The sequence below is a fragment of the Mytilus trossulus genome, chromosome 8 (genome assembly GCF_036588685.1).
Source record: "Mytilus trossulus isolate FHL-02 chromosome 8, PNRI_Mtr1.1.1.hap1, whole genome shotgun sequence".
Taxonomy (NCBI): Eukaryota; Metazoa; Mollusca; class Bivalvia; order Mytilida; family Mytilidae; genus Mytilus; species Mytilus trossulus.
This window is the reverse complement of record NC_086380.1, coordinates 8,505,117-8,530,040: the sequence shown is the minus strand read 5'-3', so window position 1 is coordinate 8,530,040 and position 24,924 is coordinate 8,505,117. Positions and strand designations below refer to the sequence as shown.

At 32.8% G+C, this 24,924-nt stretch overlaps 1 protein-coding gene across 1 annotated transcript; it reads right to left on the bottom strand.

The window, feature by feature from the left end:
• Nucleotides 1-10,913: 10,913 nt before the first annotated feature.
• Nucleotides 10,914-21,725, bottom strand: LOC134728237 (metabotropic glutamate receptor 3-like). The gene is made up of 5 exons (XM_063592776.1): nucleotides 21,512-21,725; nucleotides 16,757-18,151; nucleotides 14,144-15,407; nucleotides 13,130-13,354; nucleotides 10,914-12,016 (listed from the first exon to the last, which is right to left on the bottom strand). The coding sequence occupies exons 2-5, from the start codon at nucleotides 18,149-18,151 to the stop codon at nucleotides 11,982-11,984; spliced, it is 2,919 nt and encodes a 972-aa protein (XP_063448846.1). The 5' UTR covers nucleotides 21,512-21,725; the 3' UTR covers nucleotides 10,914-11,981.
• Nucleotides 21,726-24,924: the final 3,199 nt, after the last annotated feature.

Below are 24,924 nucleotides of genomic sequence, written 5' to 3'. Positions count from 1 at the left end.
GGTGCCATCGTTTGTGCAAGATCTGTTTACCCTCCTGATATAAATGAGATTGCCTAATTATTTGTTAAGGGTAGCGTTACTAAGTTTTCAAGTTTTTCTATGTTGTGTATTGAAGACAAGTGAAATTGTGAATGGAATTGAAATGGAGAATGTCAAGGAGATAACAACCCGACCAAAGAACAGACAACAACCGAAGGTAAGGGCAATTATAAAGATATCCGCTTCTTCGGTTAGATAAATATAATTATATAATTTTTAAATTGCTCATCGGATAAGTCGAGTGCTCCGAAAATAAACGAAGGTACATACCTGAACAGAACATAACAAATATTCTTCCATAATTTATCTGTACGTGTGCATAGACATAATCAATATTTTTTATACTTATTTATACATTTCTAACGACGAAACATTTTCATTTTGTTAAATTTATGTTCTAAACAAAAATATTGTTATGAGTATTAATTGAAGAAATGAATTTATAACAAGCGATAGGAAATGTTATTTTGCACTCGATAATGTCAGCGTATATCGATCGCTTACAAGACAAACACGAAAGTTACGCAAGGAAAATCTCGTTGGCAAAATAACATCGGAATGCCCTCAGGGTCATCGCGATGTGCAATTAATATTATTACAGAAGAGTGTCCACCATGCACTTGCACTGCATTATTATTAGAAAAGTAGAATAGAATGATATATAAATGGATAAAATTATAAATATAATTATGTAACTGTTAAATACAAATATTAATATAATATATTACAAAAAAAAAAAAGGTAATACTGATTTGTATCACTAAAATATAAAAGTTATTACAGTGAAGATGAATTCTTTGACATAACAAAATGCAATTCATCATCCACGCAACAACTGGTCTCAGAAAAAAATCTCTATACAAAAACCTTACTTTCAGGTGTAGCGATGTGAATTTGTTTTACGAGAGAAGTGCGTGTGATCATTCACAAGACCTTGCGGTCATCCGATGTTCAGTACTTTAGTACATAAATCCATATTCAGACCCTAATTCCCTTTTTTTAACTAAAAACTTATCGTCGTTATTTATTTGTGTGACAAGTGTATACTTTATAGCAAAATTAAAATGGTTTATTCGATTACATTGCAATTGTGCATGCAGGATCATCTGAGTCAACCAACAATCTAATTTCTTCTAATGCGGGAGCCAGATTATTTCTTATTTGATTAAATTGTTTAATTTTTTCTACTTTAGAATTTTCTATATTTTTAAACTTCACAACTAGCAATTTCCCATTTCTCAGCAGTAACATACCCTCTGCCCTTCGAACGGTGTTAACATATCTCAGTTGATGCTCACACTAAACAGATTTCATATACGGGAGTGTGCTCCTTACAAAGAAATCGTTCCAACAAATATATAAAAATTGTATAGACACCATCACGAATTGTTTGATCGATACAATGTGTCTCTGTCTTAACTATGGACATTTTAACCATGTCTTTTAAAAATTGGGGTTTGTCATTACGTCGTCTGGTCTTTTAGGTACCGAACTTGACCTATTCCCGATTGTAACTGTTTTTGCTGAGTATAAATACACATTGCTATAAGACGAGTTATGGTATTTTGTTATCCAACATTCATGTACATGTATTTATGTTTGATTTTGTATGTGTTTACTGATCTGATATTGTTAAATGTCTTATCGTTTGTAGTTGTAACTCTAACTTTTTTATGTAATATTCATGTTTCAGGGTAAAGATAATTAATCACCAAGTTCATTTATAAGATATTAGTTCGGGCAACTAAACTTACAGAATGTATTTGGATTACATTTTGATTTAGATCAAATACCGACAGAATATTTTCGAAGGGTTAAATATTTCGCAGTGGTGTCTTGTCATGGCTTTGTTTGGACTTGTTTGTTTGCTTTTTGGCCTTGAATGTTTAGTCCCTAATATTTTATTAACTGTTCATTTGCATTCAGATATCGCAGATCAAATTTATTTGTTCATAGTGTATTAATTTACGTTTTTTGATTGAGTTAAGCCTTCCAATTGGTATTTTACCGTGGGTTTTTCTATTTGGTGATTTCATGTTATTGTTTCAGAAAAAGGGAGAAGGTTTATATTCATTAAAACGTGTAAATTGTTTGCACCTGTCCTAAGTCAGGAACATGAAGTACAGTAGTTGTCGTTTGTTTATGATTTATACGTGTTTCTCGTTTCTCGTTTTTTAATATAGATAAGACCGTTGGTTTTCCCGTTTGAATGGTTTTACACTAGTAATTTTGAGGCCCTTCGTAGCTTGTTGTTCGGTGTGAGCCAAGGCTCCGTGTTGAAGGTCGTACATTGACCTATGATTATGATAATTTACTTTTTTTATAAATTGTTATTTGGATGAAGAGTTGTCTCATTGGCACTCACACCACATCTTCCTATATCTATCTATAGCTAGATATAATACAATTAATTATCTAATTACTAACACAATTTTATATAAACAGTATTATATTTTCCTAGTTATTAAATACATCGAATTCCGTTATTACAAACCTAATCTTGTACTTTATGCTATTTTGGGGAAATTTGGAGAAATTTACTTGTGACGTCACTTGTGTTCGACAATCCAGTCTTGTGACATACAATGTGTGTTTCGGCAGCGTTGTTGTATGTGCTGATCTAGGTTGTGTTACGTGTTATTTTTCATTTTGTAGATAGTCACAACTTCGGTATTGACATGTATATCAATTATATTCTTTCTTATGTATTCTTGTCATGAAATGTTGTCATTTGAGTGTTAAATTTAACATTGCCATAAAAGCGGGAGGTTTGGCTAGCCACAAAACCACTATCATTTTTCAAATGTATCCTGTACCAAGTCAGGAAAATGGCAAATGTTATCTTCTATTTCGTTGCCGTGTGTTTTGAATTGTCGTTTGTTTTTTGTTGCACTTTATTGTTTCTGTTGTTTCCTTGATTTCCTCTTATATTTGATGTGTTTCCCTGAGTTTTAGTTTGTAACCCGGATTTGTTTTCTCTCAATCGATTTATGACTTTTGAACAGCGGTAAACTACTGTTACCTTTATTTATTTTCCAAATAAGGCTTAACGTACTATTTAATTTTACTAATGACATATTTTAAAATGTAGGGCAAATTTTTATGCAAACCAATAAACAAGATACAATGTAACAATTATCGTTTTGGAATTGTTTATTTGATGATGATTTATTTCAATACCTTTGGCAAATAAATCAAATTGATCATCACAAATGCGTTCTATATCAAAACAATATAAATTGTTAAATCATGCTGGGATAATTCTCACGCGTGCATTAAATTTAAAAGCATGACAATGTCACAATACCGATAGCAATTTTATTTATTTTATCTGATTTTCGAGTATAATTCATTTGTATTTCCAATATTAGAAATGTTTATTTAATACCCGATGGAAAAACTCCAACGAAAGAGATTTTTACCTATTATAAAGTATTTGGTACTTATCATGTACATATGCAGGTATTAGATCTACACGTGAACAAGGAAACCGTATCAAGTAGTTTATTACTTGCATTTAAATATAGCAAGCAAAGACATTTCAACTTTAACAAACACAATTTCTATCATTTAGTATGGATAATTTATTAGAAATAAACATAGGAGGTACGACATTTTTGGTCCGAAAGTCCATTCTAAGAAAATATCCAGAAACACAGCTTGGATTACTCAACTTCCAATCTAAAGAGTACTTTGAGGAAAGAGGATTCTTTTATTTTGATAGAAATCCTGAACTATTCAATTTAATACTAGATTTTTACCGAAATGACACCGTTCACCTATCTTCTTGTCTTTGTAGTGGCCTTAATCAAGCGGAGCTAGAATTCTGGGGGATTCCATGCCAACATATAGCTGAATGTTGCCGATATAAGTTTCTTAACTCCGATAATGAACTAGAGACGTCTCGGAAGATACATTATGCATTCGGAACTAACTTTAACCCTCTGAAAGAAGATGATACGAACAGCCAAACTCCGAAACAGTGGTGACGTTGCTTCGCTAAACTATCAACGTAGCGTAGTAAAGAGGACGTAACCGCTGTTTCGGAGTTTGACGAACAGCTACACACAGTGTGGTCTACAAAAAGTGTGGTTGTTTTGTAATGAACCGTTGTCACCTAGAGCTGCCAAGGTAAGATATATTACCTATAATAGATGCCGAGGAACATTTTTTATTTACATGTACAAAGATGAAGATTTGAAATTGGAATTTTTACAAAATGTTAAAAATATCTATTCCGATAAAGATTATATAGATGAATTTGATAAATTTGTTTTATGTTTTTCGTATCTGTCAATAATGCAGTGTGCTGATCAATCTGTAAAATAATCATGGTCACTAAGAAGGGTGTACTTAACAACTGGATGATAAAAATATATGTATATATTTTTTTGTTATTTTATTGTTCTTGTATGATGTATTTTAGATTTATTTTGTTGATTTATGTATGCCTTCAGCCACATTGAGGTACAAATGTGCATTGTTCCATAAACTATAATAATAGTTTCATGAATATCAATTATGTGGTCATTTTTATAAATTTCCTGTTTAAAAAACTTTTGAATTTTCGAAAAACTAAGGATTTTCTTATCCCAGGCATAGATTACCTTAGCCGTATTTGGCACAACGTTTTGGAATTTTGGATCCTCAATGCTCTTCAACTTTGAATTTGTTTGGTTTATAACTATTTCGATATGAGCGTCACTGATGAGTCTTATGTAGACGAAACGCGCGTCTGGCGTACTAAATTATAATCATGGTACCTTTGATAACTATATTCAACGTGTTCTCTAAAAATTGGAAAGACGAATGTATGATTCTTCAATGTTAAATGGCCAATACTACATGTATGTTCTTCTGGCTGTTTTAAAAACCTATCGGTTGAGAACAAGAAAATGTTAATATCATATAGATATGAACCCTGCTATGTACTAGTCCTACACGTCGGGTTTTAACAAACCAATGATCTACAGCAAAACAATGCAGTATTATTTGAATCGTACATGAAAGTGTCCGTAATTCTAAAATAAACTTTTTCAGAGAAAAATATTTATTAAAGGGTACTAGCTACGAAATATATCAAAATTCTAATATAGTAATTGTTTTGCTTAATCATTAATAAAATGCCAAAAGTGAAATTATAATACGCTTTTTTACAGCTAGTATGGTTCAATTTTGTCAAAATAAGTTAAAAAAAAAAACAAACACATTGATAATGAATATTCACTTGCAAGTCAATTCGTATTCATGTGAAATTTAACCCCTTAGCCTGACATGGATAACACATGAAACGAAACAACGTATTTTCATACCCATGTCCTATTAGTTGTTTATTTTATACTATTTTAAAGATAGTTTAGATAAATATCAATCAAATATTAGAATTTGGTTAAAATCGGTGAACATGAATTTGACAGCTAGTGCCCCTTTCACAGATATTGACAAAAAAGCCAAACAACATCTGATTAAATGTTAATCAGTAATAGTAATCTGTATAATGAAAGAGGTCGATATCTAAAACTGCATGCAAAGGAGAGGATTTATAAACTGCGTAATTTCTGAATTTTCAGATATTTTTCAGATATTGAAAGATAAAGTGAGCATAATTCATTATTTGTTTATCAAAATGCGTTATTAAGTTGTTACAATGATTTTGTGTCTAGAAAAAAAAATGAGAATGGAAACTGGGAATGTGTCAAAGAGACAACAATTTGACCATAGAGCAAGAAACAGCCCAATGCAATTTTACAATTAAAAGTCGTCGTTGTTGATATGAGGACGAATAGAAATGTATAAGTCTACTATAAAACTAATATTATGAAGGAACTAAAATATAAAATATATAATAAAAGAAGATGTGGTAAGATTTCCAATAAGCAACTATCTGCACAAGACCAAAATGACGCCGATATTAATATTTATATGGGGACGAATTTTTCATTGTACTAATGAACTCAAAATCGTTAACGTTTTTTTTTTCAGATCTAGTTCCTGTTCCGGTTTTCCCGCATTTGCGCAGAAATCTGTCTTGTTTGTATGAGACTTTGATTTTTTTTTATATTTATCAGTCTAGTAAAACATAAGATTGGATCTCAATACAAATTCAATTTTAATAATTGTTTGATATGAAAAAAAAAACGTTACGTTACCTGATGAAAGCGTTTATTTTGTTTACATCGAATATGACGTCATAACTTAAAGAACGTCACAGCTAATTCCCTAACAACAGAACCAAAATCGGGAACGTTACGTACGGTATTTCGGTTTCTTTTATCAACATGATTGAATTAAGAAAATAATACATACAGACTTCGTCCCCATATTTCACAGGTTATGCCTGCCTCATATTAGGTCACAGTACGGCCTTCAACAATGAGCAAAGCCCATATTGCATAGTCAGCTATACAAGACCCCGACATGACAATATAAAACATTTCAAACGAAAAAACTAACAGCCTAATTTATGTACAAAAAAATGAACATATAAACAAATAGGTTGTTCTAATACACATATTTTTTTGTTTATTTCAGGCTTACAGTATAGTGTACTTGCTAATAGTTCTACTTTCGGTTGTCATGACATTTTTGTATACCATTTATGGAATTCGGGAAAAGGCTTTTGATCTTGAAACATTAATTAACGAATCAAAATCAGCCTATGCTGCAGTAGCTTTCAACGTGAACAGTTCCAAAGAAGTTTTATTTACAACAACGATAATGCCAAAGTGGTGGTATCAGCTAGATTATTCCTTAATGGGATATTTTACATTAGAATTTTTTGTGCGATTCATAACCTGCCCATCAAAACAGACTTTCGCCAAATGTTGGTTAAATATTTTTGATTTTCTCTTAAATATATCAATGTGGATAAGATTTGGTATAGAACTTAATTATGAAAAAATGTTTACGACATCGAATCACGTGATAATTTGGGTTTGGGTGTTGTCCTATTGTTTGGTTTCGTTGAGAATTCTTCGATTTCTGCGTGTTAATAGTCAGTATTCAGAGCTACGCATCACCCTTCTTACCTTGAAACAGAGCATCAAAGAGCTTATGCTATTATTTGTCAGCTTCATGCTTTTAGCTACACTGTTCGCAAATTTTATATTCCTTGCGGAATACAAAGACCCAACAGCATTCCCATCAATGTTTTCCGGTCTATGGTGGTCTGTAGTTACCATGACAACGGTTGGATACGGTGATGCTGTTCCAAAATCAATAACTGGAAAATTGATCGGAGGTGCCTGTGCTGTATGTGGTCTTCTAGTAATCGCAATGCCAATTACAATTGTTGCTTCTAAATTTAATGATTACTATCGCAAAATGAAAGATATTGTTAAATTCAAACAAAAATTCGGTGTAAAAAGATCTCAAACATAAGATCTTGAGGTTGATATTAATATATGAAAATAACTTTGATTTGACTAAAAGTCACTTCTAGAAATCAAATGGACATTTGAAACCGTCAAAATCCAATTAGTTGAAACTATGCTTCGAAGTTGACAGTTCAAACAAATTTATGATCCAACTTTTGTAATGCAGTACTTAAAAACAATAAAAAAAAAAACATTCTATGTGTTGTATGCGTTCAAAGTGTCATCCTTTTGCCAGGCATGCTTAAAGTCAAAGGATCAACATTTAGCAGTTTTCTTACCGAAAGAGATTGAATTAAAATAAAATTGAGTCTGAGATGTACGATTTTTTTTTAGCTTTTATTGGTTTTGAACTAGGTGTTAGTAACTGTGCGTACTCTCAAATCTGTACTTAGTGTCTTTATGTTGATCAGGTGTAAAAGTACCAGTCCAAGTTCACTGTTGTGTTTTTGATAAATGTATTTTTATTTGTGTTCATCTGATGAGTTAAGCTTTTTTCAACTGATTTTTATGGTTCGTTCATATGTTGTACTGTTACAACCCTGTCCGAGGTTACAATGTAGGCAAGGGTTTGAATGCCACGCTTATATGTTTAACTCCGCCACATTCTGTATGTATGACCCTGTCCCAAGTCAGGAACCTATAATTCAGTGTATGTATTTACTGCTGTGTAAAAATATTTATTTTCTTTTTCGTTCATTATTTTATACATAAATTAAGTTAGTTTTCCCTTTTAAATTGTTTAATAATTATTAGTTCGGGATCTTATAGCTGACTACGCGGTATGGAATTTTCTTTTTGTTGAGGGCCGTCCGGTAACCTGTAGTAATAAATATGTGTGTCGTCTTGATCTTTTGTGGAGAGCTGTATGTAGCTTTCGGAAGTATGATAGCTTCATTTTCTTGTTTTCTCAACAAACACACGAGTTGTATTTGATACGGTCCACTAAGTTACACAGTTTAAATAGTTACAGTAAAAAAATTTACAAAAGTTACAAAATATAGGAAAATTGTTAAAAATTGATTATAAAGGGCAATAACTCTTTAAGGGGTTAATTGACCATAATTTGTAGGTCTTACTTTGCTGCACGTTATTATATTAATGTTTATATGCAGTTCATATCTATCTAAAAAAATATTGAAGATAATAACAAAAACCTGCAAAATGTTGTTAAAATTACCAATCCATGGGCAGCAAGCCAACAACAGGTTGCCTGATTGGTCTGAAATTACAAAGCAGATAGATCTTCAACTTAAAAACAATTTTATCATTTCAGATTTGCTCTAAATGCTTTAGTGTCAGAGATATAAGCCAAAAAACTGCATTTACCCTATGTACTATTTCTAGCCATGTCAGTCATAAGTTGGTTTGCGGGCGGGGTCATCAGACACATTTTTTTAAATTAGAAACCCTAATCATGATTGTAGACAAATTTGGTTTAATTTGTCTCAGTAGTTTTAGAAAAGAAGATTTTTGTAAAAGCTAACAAAAATTAACGAAAAAATTGTTAAAAATTGAATATAAAAATAACTTATTAAACCATTTTACCATTTTGGTCATGTTGACTTAGTTGCTCCATAAAGCGTCAACTGACCATTTTATTTGACTTATTTGTAGATCTTATTTTGCTGAGCATCATTGCTCTTTAAAGTTTATCTCGATCTATAATAATATTCAAAATAATAACCAAAAACTGCAAAACTTTCTTAAAATTACCAATGCAGGGATGGCAACCAAACAACGGATAATCCGATTCATCTGAAAATTTCAGGGCAGATAGATCTTCACCTGATATAGAATTTTATTTCTGTCGAATTTGCTCTAAATGCTTTTGTTACAAAGATATAAGCAAAAATCTACATCTTATTCCGTTTTATTTTTTGCCCTGGTGGCCATCTTGGTTGGTTGGCCGGGTCAACAGACACATTTTTAAAACTCGATACCACAATAATGAGTGGGGTCAAGTTTGGTTAAATTTGGCTTAGAAGTTTCAGAGGAGAAGATTTTTGTAAAAGTTAACGACGGACGACGGACGCCAAGTGATGAGAAAAGCTCACTCGGCCCTTTGTGCCAGGTGTGCTAAAAATGTTGAGCAAAATCCAGAAAAAATAATAATTTTCTGAATCATGAAATGCATATAAAATTTAATTATCTATTATCCATGCCTAAATATTTATTTTAGGTGCACATGTTTGTCTGTACTCAATATAATTTGTGGTGTAAATGCGGCCATATTAGCCAAAAGGTTATCATGAACCTTCGATTGATGACTTTTGAACAGCGGCTTACTATTATTGCCTTTAGCTCTATTAATGACCTTGAACACGAGATGGCAGTATTTTCTTTTAAATAATAATGCTATTAAATGCGGATGACACTATGATGTGAGAGATTTACAGAACATTTTAATGAAATTTTGTGAATATAGGGGAAAATGAAACCTTTTCTTATACTAGTATTCTCCAAGGGAATAAAACTCAAAAATCTTCACCATTGTATTTGATTTGGTCTTATAAAATCTGTTTTGATCGTCACTGATGTCTGTCAGTTTTTGCAAGGTTTACTGTCTAGCTGAAAGCAATTATAGTTCAATATCGTGCATGGTATTAACTCAGAAATTCTGTGTACATACTACCAAATTATTCGTTGTTAAACGTGTGCGCATACAATATGACAGTTGTTGTCAATTCGTTTGAAGTGTTTGAGCTTTTGACTTTGCCATGTGATTAAGGAATTTCCATTTTAAAATTTCCTCTGAGTTCAGTATTTTCGTGATTTTACTTTCCCCCCACAATTTTCAAACGACAAATCAACACAGTATACACATGTCATAAAAACACGAAGCATTTAAAATTGTAACTATACTATAATCCATAAGATAATTGAGTCCATTCGAATGCTAAATAATTTTGAGTGTGATCACATTGCAGTTTTGATCTGGTCTTTGAATTGTTCATAAAAATATATATAAAGCTGGTAGCCTGAACAAGTAATACAATCAAATATGAACCAAGCTCAACTTGCACTCTCGTTGTGTAAACAGAACAAGACTAGCACTCTCAATATCTGAATGGAACTAGACTGGCATTCTCAATATCTGAACCTCACTGAGGGAACTTGCACTCTCAATGTTTTAACCAAACTTAAAATACACTCACAATATCTGAACCGAACTCAAAGTGCACTATCAATGACTGAACCAAACTCAATTTGTAATATCTTAATGTCAAAACTGAACCCTACTTTTATTTGATAAGAATATTTATTCGATCAGATGATACTCTTTAACCATGACATATTCCAAAGAGAGGATTGGAGGAGCAATTCAGGTGACCTTAAAGTTCGAATATAAGGGTCCAAAGAACACAATCATTCAAGGAAATACATGTACGTGTGGTATTGGTGTATTCAACTGAGAAATGAAACGCTAAATACTATGAAGCTCGAGGAACTAAGAGACATTTGTACACACTGCATTGTAGCACTTTAATAAGAAAGACATTTCAATTATATGTAAATTTTATGTACAAGTGTATTTCATATACATATAAATATTAATACAAACACACTATATTGTCATAATAAAAATATACGGCAAGCTCTCAATACACTTATTAATATCCCTCTCGCTACAATAATGAGACAAGTCTTAAAAATTCATATACGAAATATGGCTAATATAACAAAAAATAATGAACTGTTTTATGTTTTAAAGCTGTTTAAACTGACAGACCACAAGACAAACCAGCTAACGACTTATTGTTTTGAATTTAAGGAAGTGCTTTTTTCCTTAGCCAAATACAACCACCAGTGTTTTTGTTCATACAACAAAAAACCTGAATATACCTTATATGAGACGAGTGCCCTGTTCCAAGTACCTTAATCTATTGTCTTCTTGTTTTTACTGGTTGTCAAACGGTTCAATAATTGTAATATTCGACAGATGAATGCATGGCAAGTTCTATCGAATGCACGTGTAATATTCGTGTATGCGATTTGGTTTGGCTGTGGTCTCTTTGACACATTCCCTATTTCATTCTTAATTTTATACAAGTGTTTTCTGTAACATATGTATGTCAGACAAATAGAATGCATGTTGCAACTACACCTTGTAAATATTTTATTTGGTGGCTGAATTTTGTTTTTCAATTTTTCTTTTATTTCAATTTCCTAAGAAAAAAACTTTTGAAAATTAAAGGTAACAATAATGGAGTAAATATAAATCAAACAATACATTCATGAACGCTAAGACCCCCTCCCCCCAAAAAATGCTATGTTTATAATATCACATTCCGCCAATATTGGTGACACTTTTTTGCTGACATGCGTACTTGCAAACTACATGGATATGCAGCATGTCATTTTGATTGGTTAATATTCGGACAATGTGCAATATATGGAATTGGTTTCACAAAATTATAATTGCACACAAATGTCTATAATAATCATTGAAAAAGTCATATCACATTCTCATTCAGTTTTATCTAGTGAACTGGAAGTGAGTCAAAGTTCACATGTATATCGTGAAAATGATTGGCTACGAATATCACATGGCTTCTGGTATGCAACTCATAGAGCACCAAGATCTGTCTGTGAACGCGATTCTGTAAATGAAGAAAAAATGAATGTATGTTACATAATACATTTATTTATTTTTCAATGATTTCTGTATCAATTTCTGCATGATAAAGTACAAATGTATATGCCTCATTTTATTTTAATGTGAAAACACAGTACTTAGAGAGTTTAACTAAACGATTTCATACTTTTAAGAAATGATTAAAACATCAATTTAATACAGCATAGCTATAGTTCTGTTGAAATTATTGACATTTATACTCTGGACGATGAGCGTCATTGATCATGATTCTTTGTGAAGACGAAACGCGCGTCTGACGTATCAAATTATAAGTCTGATACCTTTGATAACTATTACTTGAAGAGCCTGGCATAACATAAAACCAATAAACAATTGTCTAGTTTTGTAGATAACAAAAAAATCCATCTTGACTATGTTGTCGTTTGGTTGCTTTCTCAATTATGTCTACCCGTGTTCTTGTTTGCAAAGTGTCAAAATATTTCAATTTTTTTTTAAGTTTTAGTAACAAGATAGAATAAGACTCCCGCTTTGGTCTATTTTTTTATGAAACCAACTTTGAAATTACTTTTAGTCTGTAGCGAGATTTTGGTTGTGTTCTCGTTTTTAACTCCATAATTACTGATTCTAGAACTATATTATGTAAAGTGGTCATTGTATGGTATTAAAAAAAAAATAGGAGGAGCCATTCTTTACAGAGAGCGCCAATAGAAACGCAGGTTTTGTGAGTAAATATGACAATGATTTATAAAAAACTTTGTTACTTATTAAATTCTTTCTACGCTTAAAACTCAGACTAAAATTAATAAGGCTCGTTTAATTTTCATAAAATCTTGACCAAAAGTATTTACTTTGACCCTTTAAGTAAAATATTAAAAAAAACTCTTGAACAATATATTTTCTCAGCTGATTTTTACAGAGCATCTCCCTGTAGTGTTATGTGCTACCTTAATTTTTATGCCAATTTTCTCAATTATTCATATTTGAAAACGTTGTTCCCAAGTACTCTTATTGTTAGAACCATTTTTTTAAATATTTTTTTGTATTTTGTAGGCTTTGTTCATATTCGTATTTTTTTCTGTATATTCACCCCCATTCAGACCCTCATAGAAATACTCACTTCTTAAACTCCTTACAGTACCTCCACTTTCAGATCTGGTTTTTCTATACATATATCCAGCCTCTGATTGAGGTCGTTTCCTCTCTTGTTGTTGTGGATGTTTCCCAGATAAATCGTTCGTTAATTTTAGACTTTTACTTGCAGTTGCATACATTGCATCTGGTCGTTTAGTATAAACTGGAGCACTGTGGCCACTATACATGCTCCCAGGATGCTTTAAATGATCTGAAAAATGGTTCGTATTGTTAATAATTTTGTATTATAATTTAGAGTTATGAAAAGTATCGTTTTTTTACCGTAGTACATTTTATTTTTACAAATTTCAAGAACGTCATTTCAAAAGTAGTTCAGAGTCGAGCCTGTTTTTTCTATGAATTACAGCAACTAATGTTCTGTTTTTTGCTATGAATTAAAACAACAAATTTTCTGGGTTTTTTTTCTATGAATTTTAACAACTATCTTTCTGTTTTTTTCTATGAATTGCAACAACTAATTTTCTGTTTTTTCTATGAATTACAACTAATTTTGTTTAGAAATTTTGTTTCTGCATGTTTCAGAGGCGGATTTAGGGGGCCCAGACCTCCCTTTTTGTGAAAAAATTTCGTTACTTATATAGGTTATCACTAAGGCGTGACTGGAGCGAGCCCCCTCGTAGGTCAGTAAGTGGGCCCCCACTTTTGAAAATTCCTGGATCCGCCATTGTGTTTTCTCCAATATGACAATTTTTAAAACTTTTTGTCATGTAATGTATCTATTCTCCGACGAAGTCATTAAATTACACCTGTCGGATTTTTAATCTACAAGTTACCAGTTACGTTGTCAGCAAGAAAGTAAAGAAATTGTATGTAAAGTCGATGTGTATGTACACAACAACAATAAAACAGACTGTCAGTCATCCTTCACAATTAAATATTTGAATTTGCGCGTTGCTAAGGAAGGTAAAACCAAAAGAATCACTTCGAACGCATGAAATTTATATAGAAAATATTTTTTGTTTAAATTGATAGTTCTTACTTGGATCGCCGTTGCTAAGAACAACTGGATCTGTATGATTGACGTATATTACTGAGCTAGGTCTGCTCTTATAGCTTGGTGGTGCCATGATGACAGACTGTGCATAGTACGATTCCCTGTCATCTTCCAGATATATGCCTTCTACACCCATGTTGACAAGTTGGCGGACTTTTGGTAGAAACATCGAAAATAGAACTAAGGAAGCTGTAATGAACAACCCAAATGCCATACATGCGTCCGTAAACTCGTGTGATACGTCGTGTTCCCGGTTGAGTCCTGCTACAAGACCCCATGCAATCCAGATTGGAATACAGAAACCAGAAGCAATTCCAATAAAAATGCTTTCTCTATGATTGGTTATAATTCCATGGGCTCTCATGGCCACGACAGTGTTCATCAATATTAGAAACATAATGTAAACTAGAGAAATTAGATGATTTTCGAACCCAGTTCGAACAAAGTTCTTCATATCTCTCCATCCTGTTTTTGCTTCCCATGTGAAATGGTTGCACACCCAAGCCTCGTCTCCATTATTTGTGATGACCTTGACTGCTCTTGGGGGAACAAGTATTAACCACTGTGCGTCAATGACTACCTGCACACCGACGACAAATACAAACATGAGAAACTGATAGATGCCTTTAAGATAGTTAGGTGATGCAATGTCATCAGCTAAAATTGATTGTTCGCTTGATTTTGAAGTTAAAATGACCATTAATTTAACCAAAAGGACAGCAAACATAATTGAATATGAAAGACCTACACCAAAGCGTGTGATACCGCAAGTAGCGTCGGTTGGGATAGGTAAATATGCAAATAGAGTTAAGTAGGATAAAAATATGCCAAAAAGAAGCAACTGTCCTAGCCATAATGTTCTCCATTGACGTCCAGTTTTCGTTCCCATTAATTTGTATAAAATATAAATTTCAAATACAAGGACAGCTAATAGACCAACTCCCGCTAAAACTCCCAATGCAATGATCCATTTCTGGCCCAGTTCAAATCTTAATTCGTACATATCTCTTTGTTGGTCTGCATACACTCCTGTAAATTCCTGTGTTGACAACATGAGAACTTGTGTGTATTTCCCTCCCTCGGTAATGTCGGTTGTTGTGGTTACTGTAGTCGTCGTTGGTGGTTTGGTAGTTGGTTGCGTCGAAGATGGCATCTCACCACATTCCAAACAAGGAGAGTTCGGACATTGAGAATCTATGGCAGGTGCTACACCAGATAGAATGAAGTTATTTCCATCATAGTTAGCAAACTGAAAAGTAAGGTTTCGATAAGATTAACCCATAAACACATAAAACCATGTACAGAACTACTAGTAAACGGGAAACCAGGAGCTTGAGACAAAAGACTCGAGGACATTCCTATTTACGCATTTTAATAAATTGAAAATTTGAAAATTTGAAATTTTGAAGGTTTTTTGTTATATGTCTAAAGGAACCTAGCTTACATATCTTTAATCAAACATAGCAAATTGCAAAGAGAAATTATTATCAAGGAGAGTTCGGACATTAAGAATCTATGGCAGGTGCTACATTTGATAGTTAGCAAACTGAAATGTAATGTTTTATTAGATTAACCAGCAAACCCATATAATGCACATGAGGGAACGACCATGTAACTTCAAAAAGAGGGGTATTGTTTTTCCAAAAATAATATTCTGATCCCAAATTTGATGGGGAAAAATATTGTTGTCAAGCAGATGACCAAAACAATATTCTGAAGCCAGATTTTTCCCATATGTTAAATTTTGGGGGGGGGGGGGGGGGGGGAAATATTCAATTGATAGCGTTGAACAACTGAGAGAGAGAAAATTGATTTCGACGAAAAAAAAAACAACCTTGAATTTAAATGGCTGAACCCCAACTATGTAGACAGGAAGGCATGTATCTTTTGTTATGGTCTTGCGTACAGTTCCGAGCTACACATTTTGTAACTTAAAAAAACTAAATAAGCCAGTTTTCCGTTATTATATGTCTTAAAAGAAATGGTAAGCATGACAAACATTAATAGTGCTTACTAGTATAATTTATATTTGAAATATGCTGACAACAAAACGATTGTGGAAGTTAAATGATGGATGTTAAATGTCGCATACATAGTTTTAAATAAATTTTCTATTAAAAATAACATAGAAAACTTATTTTATTTATTCTATGATTGTTATTTCTGCATACACTTTAATTGTTTGTTATATCTTTTTCAACTTTATTCATTGGTTTTGCTACAGTAGTTTTATGTATGTTCCTTTCTCAATGTTATGCTTCTGCGTGAATATACTTTGTATATCTGTTGCTTCTTCTGGTGCATTTATTGAACATATGTTGCTTTCTTTGTATATTTCATACATTTTCTGTACTTGTTTTATATAGTATAATTAAACAAAGATATAATATAACCATATGGTTAAGTGTTTATAGAATGATCATCTATACTTGTTACTAACAATATAAGTTATATGTGTGTTGTTTTATCTGTTTCTTCGTTTGTGAAATCATACTCATTAAGGACTTGCATTATTTGTATAATTTAAGTTAAAAACTCCCAATTTATTTATCGTAATTGGATTTGAAATGAGCTTCACATGCTATTTGGAAAACTTACCACATTATAACTTCCGGTACTGTCTATTTTATAAATTTTAAAGTTGACCAAATTATCAGCCAGTTCACCATTATCCTGGAAATACCTGCGGCCACTGTTGTCTGTGGCTAAAATTATGGCATTTCTGATCAGCTGACCTCTATTGTGTTGATTCAACAGATTGGAGCATAAGACTTGTGCTGAACCAACGCACTCTGACTGAGACACCGCCTCAATACCTTTCTTTATCGCCTTAATAGCCATTAGAGTAAAAGGGGTATAGACATCTCTATAAGATTTCCCAACTAAAGATTTGGTGGCCTCGCAGTCAGCTAGAATTCCCGTTGGGCAGTCGACCTTTGACCTCCACCACTTATCATACCAAGGATTACGCATGTTCTGACTTGGCTTAAGTGATTCTAAATAGGTGTAAAATTGATTGACTTCATTCTCTATCGACGTTGGGGCGGAAATCTGTACTGTATAACCACTAATGCCACCACCACTTGTGACGTCAGTCAAAGTCCCCCATGATGATGTTCCAATGAAAGAAAACTGACCAATAGGAAATGATACACTTGTTGAACGGAGATAATCAAAAAGCATTTTAACATTGTCTGATGTCATCAACAAAGCGACATACCTAGTAGCGATTCTGGTACGGAGCTGTGAAGCTATCTCAGCCATATTTGTTGATGTCATTTTTACTTTGTAGACTATACACACACTTGCTTGAGACATCGTGGAATTGAACGACTCAAACAGTCCCATCCCATACTCATCGTCTTGATAGATAGCAATAACGTACTTAGCATTTAATTTACCCAGGAGTTCTTTCATCATTAGGACATCTTTTACGTCAGTCGGTACTGTTCGTAAGAAAAACGAATCTTTATCGCCATCACGTAAACGTGGCGATGTGGCGGCATGACTGATATGAGTTTTATTCATTTCATACAACAATGAAGAGACTGCTGGTACTTGTGTACTTCGGTCTGGACCTACGTATGCCAGTAAATTTCTAGGCGATACTGGGTTGGTCTCGCCAAGTGTTACTTTACATGTTTCAAAGCTGAGAATGTTCTCGATATTTTGATCCGAGGAGGAGCATGAATCTAACGCCACGCCCCCTGCAGATATGGTACTACCAATATTTTGAACTCCCCATAAGAATGCCTGGAGATTTATTATTCCGCGGTCTCGTATTGCGGATCTGGAACATGAGTAAGCATCATTTGGCATCTCGTGGACACCAAATAATCCACCGATGTAGTAATGTTCATTAGCTTGGTTATTGCCTGCCGGATAAAATCCGATGTTCTCGTAGAAACAAGGTGTGGTGGTGGCCGGACAGTCTTCTTGTCCAAAAACAGCATTCAGTAAACAGAAGGCGAGTAAACCCGTCGATAACGCCATCTGAAATTCATGTAATAACAAAAAATCAGGCAAAGACATGTTTCTCTAATTCAATGGTGGGTTTTTTTACAGTGATATTGTTGCCTTTTTTAAAAACTATGGTTAGTCTACCTCCGCCCCTTTTTATTTTGAAAATATGCGTCATTTTCATCAAATTTGGAAATTTGAAATTAACCATGAATTTGACTGAAACTTCAATTTACAGACCCGTTTTCAAGAGTCAAACCCTGCTTTAAAATAAGACCTCATTTTGTCATTGATGATACATAAATAGACCCTTAAATGTACACATATAGTCATTTTAGGCATGAAAAATGTATAAATGAGTGTTTTTCAATTTGCATTCATGCACAATTACAGTACTACTGAGACTGCACTGTTTGAGGAAAAAGTTGTCTTTTTGGAAATAATTTTAAGCCATTTTTTTCAAATTGGGATTTTTCTCCAGGGGAAAAAGCCTTTATTCTCCACTAATTTAATGCAAACAATATCACTGTAATTTGTGGCCGATGTAAGCAACAATGGGAAAAAGTCATACATGTAATGTTTTGTTTAATTGTTCAGTTTTCATTTCTGTGATAAAGCAACAGTAGTATCATTTGGAATTTGGAATTTGATGCGACAGTTACCTGAGAATACCTCAAGTTTTTTAAAGGGGTTCGTGTTGCTCAGTCTTAAGTTTTCTCTGTTGTGTCTTATGTACTATTATATGTCTGTTTGTCAGTTTATTTTTAGCCATGGCGTTGTCAATTTATTTTAGATCTATAACTTTGACTGTCCCTTTGGTATCGTTTATCCCTCTTTCATACGAGTAAAAGGTTTAGATACCTATTAAACCAGGTTAAATCCACTATTTTCTAGATGAGAAAAACCCTGTACCAAGTTTGAACTCATTTTCCGAAACATTTTTTACATGATACAACAATGTCCACATAACAAATGTATGTAAACTGTTTAAATACATACTGTTAACTTATAAAAGATGTTATTTAAAATGAATGATCTCATTAGCAAATTTATGTCATATGTCTAATTTTATCTCATAAATCTTGCAAATCTTGGTACATGTATGGTGCATATTGGTTTCTCAAGCATGTAATTGTACTTTTTTCATGCAAAACATTGTGGTTATCATTCGTATTGCATTGTTCCCGTAATACGGTGTTCTGAATGGAAGTGCTAGTTAGATTTTTTTTTCTCTGAAGCTTATACAACTACCACTTAAAGATATTCTAGACATAGACACGTACAGTACTGTCCTTCGGTAACTTGGGAATAAGATACCTATGAAGTGGGACTGGGTTGAAGTTGAGTTATTAAAGAACACTAAAGATGTAGCCCTCCACAAACTGCAAATAAACGATTTGGGCTACTTTGTAGTTTCTTCAAGGTAGGTAGTGACCGGAATACGGGACGGAAATTATAAACTGCTTATTGAAAAAAAAACATTCGTTTTGCCATGTAGCAGACCACAAACTAATTTTCCCCTCAGTAAGGTACCCAGTAGTTCAGTGTTTTTTCAACTCACATTACACAGAATTATATTAACATCCCCATTCCAAACAAGACGATTTTTTTTAATCTTAATCAGATTTGAAATAGTCACCAAAATATGGGGTATTGTAACTCTTATTATATTTACCCCGAAAATGGTTTTATTTTGTATGATCAGCTAAAATATTAAAGCAGGCGTCTGTTTTGAATTGCTAATTGAAACTTTTGGTTCATAATTTTTTTGCAGAACCATTAATATGGTGTTAGATTTAGCCCTCTTAAACTCTTAGTTTTCCAAAATGATATCAATTCAATAAATAAACCAGTCTCCCGACTATCTGATGAAAATTTGCTGTTAAAATTGCCTCTCTCTCTAGTATTATATGCTCAAAGAAGAGACCACGAAAAAACAGCTGATTGTAATCTTGTTTGGTATCCTTAATAGTTTAATATTAACCATCAAAAGACATGACCTTTTGTCAAATGATTTGCATCTTGTAATAGTTTTCTATAAATCTAAACTAATTTTAATTGCAGTAAATTTACAACCTATTGGGGATAAAATTACACTCAGTCTGTCTGCGGGAGTCCTCTAAAATCTGTTCAGCATTTCAATAGGAAACATCATTTGACAATTAAGAAACTCATGAATACTCCAAAACAATTAACTTTTTAAAAGCTATCCTTTGAACCAAATTATGTCAATACAAAACATATGGTACAAGACCTTATCGGTCGTCCCTCTGTCTATATCACTCTGTTCAGCTCTTAATATTATTCCGTATCATGTCTTTGTGACGTCAAATACGTTGACCCGGCCTTAATAAGTTTGACCCGGACATATCAGCGACGTCATAATGTTTGAACCGACGTTAATAACTTTGACCCGAACTTATCAAGTCATCTTTTGTGTGCTGGTGAAACAAAGAAAACACTTCCGAAACACGCAAATATAGCCCGATAAATCGATTATCAGATTATCTGCATATTGATATTGTAAAATATCAGCTGCTTGACATTATATGAAGGCTTTTTGATCTCGTTCGCTACGCTCACTCGACAAAAAGCTTCATATTATGTCTCGCAGCTGATATTTTACGATATCAACATGCAGATAACCTGATAATCGGTACCTATTCAGCCTTTTTGTCCGTTAATATGCACGAAATGCGGATCTATTTATTAATCATGTTTATTTTATGTTTTTTTTCTACATGTATCAAGAATGTGAAGACGTATTTTTTAGTTGGTTTTTTTTTCACGTGTTGCAAGACTGAGAAAGAAAAGTAAACGTTCACTGACAGTATGTGTTTCCTTTCTAATTTGCACAATAATCAACAATCCTATTATAATTTCTATAGTAACAGACAATCTAAATATTTTTTTCTTTGTGCATTTTGTACTGTTTAGGGTGGATCGCCCCTCATTTTTTCATATTTTTCAAAATGCTTAATACATAAATATCTGGCAGATAATATTATTCTTTTGGACTTTTATTTGTCTATCATGTATGCTAAAATCTTATTCCACAATGATCTCAATTATAACTTAGAAATCAATTCACATGTGAATTGGAATGGGTGCAGACATGCATGGTTGCAGAGTTTCGGGTGGGTGTCGACTTTTGTTTTTGTATTTATTTATTTTCCAATATAAGGAAACATTTCATATATTTGTTTTGAATGAAACATTTTTTGTCATTAATTATAAGTTTTTGCGAAATTCAAAACATAGCAGTTGATTTCTTGACACATTCACTGTTCAAAACAAAACAGCCGATTTGAAAGTAAACTTCGAAAATTCCAAAGAAATCAATTAGGTAACATAATTAATTCTCCAGGTAAAAAAATAACAAATAAAACTTACCTTGCAATTTCAATATCAGTCCAATCAGGGAAGGTCCCTCAAAACCCGAAATCCCCCTTCACCCTTCTGTAAGATCCCAAAACAAGTTGCCAGTGATCCCCCAAAACCAAGCCCTGAATAACAAAAATATCAGTCCATTCGTAGGCTTTCTGTCCTTTACATTAGTTGTCATTTAAAATAACTGAAGTGTGAATTTATGCTGTAAAACCTGTCTAACAACTTCTCCAGGTATATAAATAGAAAACCAATATAATTCACCTAATTTACGGATCAATTCACTTAAGGCGCTAAAAGTGTGTCAGGTAAATACCTTGCAAAGTGTATTGAAATCCAGAATGTGAATTAAATAAATCATTTAATATGCGTACGGAAATTATGATTTAATCATTTTTATTTCGTTAGAATCTAAAAGCGTGTCTTGATATTAATTATTCATTATACTGTTTAACATATAAATATTTTATTGGCATACTCAAATAAAACGAATTAAGTGGTTATGTGGAATATTTTTTGTTCAAAAGTGAAATGTTTAATTTATAAAAAAAATCATAATTTGCATTTTATTAAAATTGTTGAAATATTTAAGAGTTATCGCCCTTCATTGTGCTGTCTTATCTTCATGCTACGAAGCTGTAACGATACATTTTCCGAAAGGAAATTTGACGACTTAAAAAAAGAAATTATTTAACTTCAGATAAATCCATTATAAATTTTCTTATTTTTCGGCGGTAAAATAATTGCAGCTTTATTACACCTATGAATATACGTAAATTTCTTCGTTTCACGTGTGGATGTATTTCTGACATGAATACAAGGAGATTTGAGGTATACGTCAATGAAACAGCAACCCAACACCACAAACAACCAAAAGGCATTAATGATACACCATTCAGTATTCCATTTTGAACAGGTGTCTACATGTACAATATGACAATGTCTGTTGTTTCATATTTTCCTATTTATTATCATCTTCATAGATAAGTTGCGACGAAGGACACTATTAAAATGCATTGTCCGGTACACTTCTATTTAATGATCTTTTGTATTTTCGTTAAAAGAAAATATGAAAGTGTGGTATGCTTACCAATAAGATAACTTTCTACAAGAGGTAAAATGACATAGAAGATAATAATATTAGGTCGCTACATGGTCTTCAACAATCATTCGGAGAAAAATCCATTCCGCATAGTCAGCTATTAAAGGCCCCGAAATAACAAATGTAAAACAATTCAAACGAGAAAAACTATCGGCCTGATATATATAAATTTTGTAAATGTTTCATTGTTTTCCGGGCGTTTGAACCAACTTTTCAAAGTCCCCGACTGTCACAAGAGATTAACTTGAAGGGTTCCTTTCCTACTTCTGATGTGCAGGAGGTAATATTAAATTTGTAATAAAAAAAAAGGAAATCGGGAAAAATTAAGTCCTACCCACAGATTCCCACCTTTGGGTCCGTCAATGTATTATTACTTTTTGTTTGCAATAGACAAAAATCTGTAACAATCTGGAACTTTTTCAATTACCCGTTAAACATTTAAAATGATATTGATTAAAAAGCAATCTTTTGTTTTATTAATGGTTTCCATTATTTATTTAGTAAAAATGCTTAACGAAACGTCAATGTAAACAGGCATGACCAGCAAATGGTGTCCAAGCGAATAAAGAACGACCAACAATTTTGTGATAAATCCATTTAATTTTGAACAATGTCTTTCTAACCTTCGTGCTTTGTCAGTTAGTATAATTTTCTTAATGTTCTTTTACGTGTCAATATGTTTGATGAGCTATAAATTGAAATTCGAAATTAAATTCAATTTAAATTGTTTTCCATGCTCTTATGATATACGTATTGCTATAGCCTTTTACAATGTAATTTTCGTGTCAAAATGATAATGGGTAGCTATACTATCCGCTACTTATTGGTGAATTCTTTTTTCTTTAAAGTATTATACTGATTGTGGATACAGAGATACATTGGAATAACACACTTGATGTCTTTGTTGTTTTTGGCTTTGCACTAGCTGTCAGTAACCACAAGTACTCTTAACATGTACTTTGTGTCTTTCGTCTTCATATATGTCAGTTTAAGTTTGCATGTATCGTACCAATTGACGATTCAAGCCATTTATAACTGAATTTTACAGTTAGTCTATGTTGTGTTGTATTATTCTGTATCGTAGCGTACGTTGAGCCAGCACAAACATGTTTAACCACGCCACATGTATTCTATATGTGTCTTTCTTAGTTCAAGAGCATGTAATTCAGTGGTCGCCGTTCGTTGCTGTTTTTCAATTTTATTACTTTTTACATAAATCAACCCGTTTGTTTTCCCATTTGAATTGTTTGACTTTTTGTCATATTTTAGCCTGCTATAACTTGAAATACTGTATGAGTGTTGCTCATTGTTGACGTCCATATGGTGACCTATAGTGGTTTCATACTACATCTACGTAATTTTGGTCTAGAGTGGATATACATGTAGTTGATCTCATCTTATTAAATATTAGTCGCAGAGTGGCCAGGCACGTCAAATAGCAATGGATTGATCGTACCAAGTCATTGTTAACGGTACTTGTTATTATCAATAGCAGGATCCCACTCTAAACACGGACGAGGACCGATATTGGTTATAATCTACGATCTCACAATTCTAATAAAAAAAAACACTTTTTGTAAAAATTATTGACTTATGCACAGAACATCGTCCTTATTCATTGCTGGGTTTGTGTCTACTTTTGACATCATGATACTGCTTTGTATACCGGTCACTAAATCCCCCTATCTTCTCCAATTATTTTTAGGAAATTGATATAAGTGGATATGCACGAGATATTATTAAGATAAACTGAGGATTTGTATTAGGTTTAACAGAATAGCGGAATCCTGAGAAAAAAATAAAGCAAAGAGAATAATGATGCTGTAAAACTAAAGGCTCTAAAGAGCCTGTGTCGCTCACCTTGGTCAATGTGAATATTAAACAATGGAAGCAGATGGATTCATGACAAAATTATATTTTTGAGATGGTGATGTGTTTTTACATCTTACTTAACGAAACATTCTTGCTGCTTACAATTATCTCTATCTATAATGAACTTGGACCAGTAGTTTCAGTGGAAAATGTAAGTAAAAATTACAAATTTTATGAAAATTGTTAAAAATGGACTATAAAGGACAATAACTCCTTAGGGGGTCATTTCAGTCATGTTGACTTATTTACAGTTTATCTCTATCTATAAAAATATTCAAGATAATAACCAAAAACAGCAAAATTTCCTTAAAACTACCAATTCAGGGGCAGCAACCCAACAACCGGTTGTCCTATTCAACTGAAAACTCAGAGCAGATGATTCTTCACCTGATAAACAAATTTATACAGTCAGGTTTGCTCTAAATGCTTTGTTTTTTTAGTTATA